Raw genomic sequence first — 4,237 nt, forward strand, 5'->3', positions numbered from 1 at the left:
AATTCATATTCTGCCCTTCATATTTTCATGAAAATAGTTGTCAATTCATTCAAACTCACATCGCCTGCACTACACTAACGTCATAACGCTGAGCGACAGACACACAGCCTCTACGACAACGTACCTCTCACGTTTACCACTCGTCCATTGAGGCCATCGAATGCCAGCCGTATAATTTGACGATACAGTTAGGTTTTTCCATTACAGCGGGTTATGTATATTTTTAACACTTGTAATACACTCTCTGCACATGTAACACACATTTCTATGTCTAATGGGGTTTTTTTAGGGGAGTTTTCAACTGTAGACGGTTCATCGTACACAGAAGCTCACTGTCTGTCTGTCCGACCAGGTTTATGAGAGCACCTTTGATCTTTGCAGTTCAAAATCACCGCCCCTACTTTGAGTGCCGCCAAGATGATGCGTTGGACTGGCATAGAAATGTAACAATCAGTGAACCATCTAATTGTTCCCACCCACCTTTAAGCAAAATTCACTCATGGTTGTCTTCAGAAATAGGGATATCGCCTGACTTTTTAGAGGGCACACCATCTCTGAAGGGAAATTAATAATATGCATTTGTAATTTTTGAAGTTGAATTTCAGCTCCAGGGTGGACACCCCAGGATGCAGAGATACCAAACTCAGTGTTTGTGATGGGCCATCTGTTGGAATGACCTATGCAATGCATTTTGTTACTACAAATGTTTGTGATGCGTCATCTGTTGGAATGGCAGATGCAATGCGTTTTATTGCTACAAATTATTCTGCTGCACCATCTTTTGGAATGACAAATGCAATGCATTTTATTTCTTCAAATGATTGTGATGTGTCATCTGTTGGAATGACAAATGCAATGCATTTTATTACTACATGAATTACAAAATACATTCCAATAGATGGTGATCTGCAGATGCTAATGCGCAAGTCTACGTTGATTACTTTGGTTTCAATAAGGACAGAGAAGGGGAGCCACTGTAAAAGGCAGCCACAGTGTTAAAATTGTTAAATGGTGCGACTCAAACCACCTACACCTGAACACCAGCAAAACCAAGGAGCTGGTGGTGGATTTTAGGAGACCCAGGCTCCTCCTGGACCCCGTGATCATCAGAGGTGACTGTGTGCAGAGGGTGAAGACCTATAAATACCTGGGAGTGCAGCTGTATGATAAACTGGACTGGACTGCCAATACTGATACTCTGTGTAAGAGAGGACAGAGCCGACTATACTTCCTTAGAAGGCTGATGTTCTATCAGACGATTGTGATGAATGCCCTCTTTTATGCGGTGGTATGCTGGGGAGGCAGCATAAAGAAGAGGGATACCTCACACCTGGACAAACTGGTGAGGAAGGCAGGCTCTATTGTAGGCATGGAGCTGGACAGTTTGACATCTGTGGCAGAGCGACGGGCACTGAGCAGGCTCCTGTCAATCATGGAGAATCCACTGCATCCACTAAACAGGATCATCTCCAGACAGAGGAGCAGCTTCAGTGATAGACTGCTGTCACCGTCCTGCTCCACTGACAGACTGAGGAGATCGTTCCTCCAACACACTATGCGACTCTTCATTTCCACCCGGGGGGGTAAACGTTAACATTATTCAAAGTTATTGTCTGTTATACCCGTATTGTTATCGCTCTTTAATTTAATATTGTTTTTTATCAGTATGCTGCTGCTGGAGTATGTGAATTTCCCCTTGAGATTAATAAAGTATCTATCTATCTATCTATCTATCTATCTATCTATCTATCTATCTATCTATCTATCTATCTATCTATCTATCTATCTATCTATCTATCTATCTATCTATCTATCTATCTATCTATCTATTATATAGTGCCTTTCACGCATCTATCTATCTATCTATCTATCTATCTATCTATCTATCTATCTATCTATCTATCTATCTATCTATCTATCTATCTATCTATCTTATAGTGCCTTTCACTCTATCTATCTATCTATCTATCTATCTATCTATCTATCTATCTATCTATCTATCTATCTATCTATCTATCTATCTATCTATCTATCTATCTATCTTATAGTGCCTTTCACTCTATCTATCTATCTATCTATCTATCTATCTATCTATCTATCTATCTATCTATCTATCTATCTATCTATCTATCTATCTATCTATCTATCTATCTATCTATCTATCTAACTGGCTAAAACACAAACAGAGAATGTCATGCAGCTGAGCAGCAGTCACATTGTAATACTGTAAAAGGCAAACAATTGTGCTACAAGCTAGTACTGTGGCACTTGTAAAGTTTCTTAAGATTGTATTTGTTACAGAAGAGTGCTATTAGAAATAAATATGTCTGTCTGTTAATGATCATTGTTGTCTTCTGTAGTGGCAGAACAGTGAGGTTGCCTCATCAGTCACTATGGCACTGGACCATAGAGCACATAGTTTCTAGTTTAACCTCCACCTTTAAGTCACTTTGAGATTCGGTGCAAATCAATTTTGATTCCTAACTGGAAACTATGATTTTTAAAACCTTCCATCACCTATCCATTCTCTTAACTCACTAATCTAGCATGGGGTTACTGGAGCCTATCCCAACAAGCAGGAGGTGCAAGGCAGGAACAGCAGCCCATCACAGGGAGAACACACACAAACACCCCAATTCATCTAACCTGCATGTCTTTGGTCTGTGAGAAGAAACACGCATAGGCATTGTCACGAAAAGAGAATCCAGACATCAGAGGTTTGGGACAGCCACCCGTATATTGTGATCCTGCCTGCAGACAGTTGAGAAATAGCACTGGGTAGTTTACACAACTGAGTCCAAGACAGAACTGACCTCCAGAGGAGGGGAATGAGGTTTAATAGGGAGTTTTGCGGAAGTGATTTTGTTCTCGGGGGCCAGGACTGGAAGTGATGTCTTCTGAGTTGAGGCAGAAGTGATGTCTTCGTGGGCTTCAGAACCTGGCGGGATTTCCCAGGAAAGGTCTGCAGGGAACTGAGAAAGAGAGTCAGCGCACCCCTCCGCCCCCTGGTCGGATGTGTTGTTATGATTATTTAAGCCCTTTAGCTGCCTCCTACTCGCACATGCGTGACAGCATGCAAACTCCACACTGGGAGCACCCAGGAGGTGAACTCCTTATTGTTGGGCAGCAACACTATGACTGTGCCACCTATGACTGCCAAGTCATGTCTGTCAGATAATTTCCACGAGGATTGTTAAAGTGTTTTTGAATAATACAGAAGCAGGATTGCATGGCGTGTTGAGCAGTGTCTCTGTCTCACTACCACTCCCTTTCTCCACCTTTCTGTCATTTCCTTCCAAGTGGGCGGATGCACTGCCCTACTTCTTCTCATGAGACTTGCCAGGGTTTAGCTTGATATAAATTTGCATGTCACAGGGCATTGTCCATCTATTAGTGTTAGTGGTTGGTTCGTGTGTAGGTGGTTTAGGGTTAAGTGTCCATGTCCAGCAATGGCTCAATTTAAAGCCGCAGAATCCAAACTCGAGCAGTTTCGTAGCTACTTAGAACAGGCCGACGTTCTGGAAAGCCTCACAAATGTGTTGGTAGCTCTGTATGAAGAGCCAGAGAAGCCCACTAATGCCTTAGAATTTGTGAAAGAGCACTTAGGGATCCCAAAACCCGAACCAGTAGATGTAGAAAGTCTCCGAGCCGAAGTTGCCGAGCTCCGACAGAGGTATGAAAAGTTGCTGGAGGAAAATCGAGATCTTAAAGAGAAGCTGTCGCAAATTGAGTCAGCACAAGAAGAGGAGCAGCATGTAGAGTAGGCACTGTGTCCTCCATGAGGACAGTAAGGTCCGTCTGGCCTTGACAATGGCAGCTTCAAGGTTCTAATCCATGAAGCGAGGTTTCAGGACCATGAGATCTGGTAAACCCAGTTTGATGGAATTAAAGTGAAAGAAGCCATTCCAGATTGCAATCTCTGGGTTCCATCAGACAACAGGATGCCAAAGGAGGCTTCTGGTTTATTCGAGACCTGTTGCTTCTCTGCTTTAGCTTGCTGAGTGAACTGTCATGGCACAGCCTGTCCCTGTCAAGATGGCAGATGCGTAATTGTGAACTGCTTTTCCTGATTCAACCACCTGTGGATCTCCTATCTCCTGCATCCTTGAGCCTAGTGATAATTTTATAACACACGCAAATCACGTCCATAAAATGTTTAAGGGTGATCATGCTGTACTTGGACTATTGAAATGACAAAAAAATAAAGCAGGTAAAAAAAAATGCTTAATTTAAAGAA

General features: G+C 42.4%; 1 protein-coding gene across 1 annotated transcript; it reads left to right on the plus strand.

Moving 5' to 3' along the window:
- Nucleotides 1-3,449: 3,449 nt before the first annotated feature.
- LOC114666064 (c-Myc-binding protein-like) lies at nucleotides 3,450-3,764 on the plus strand. Its single transcript, XM_051919228.1, has one exon. It carries the CDS (start codon nucleotides 3,450-3,452, stop codon nucleotides 3,762-3,764), a length of 315 nt encoding a protein of 104 aa, XP_051775188.1.
- Nucleotides 3,765-4,237: the final 473 nt, after the last annotated feature.

The sequence above is a fragment of the Erpetoichthys calabaricus genome, chromosome 15, assembly GCF_900747795.2.
Source record: "Erpetoichthys calabaricus chromosome 15, fErpCal1.3, whole genome shotgun sequence".
NCBI lineage: Eukaryota > Metazoa > Chordata > Cladistia > Polypteriformes > Polypteridae > Erpetoichthys > Erpetoichthys calabaricus.

What these genes read in the sequence shown, in the direction of transcription:
- LOC114666064 (XM_051919228.1), top strand. Translation starts at nt 3,450, where the DNA reads ATGGCTCAATTTAAAGCCGCAGAATCCAAACTCGAGCAGTTTCGTAGC.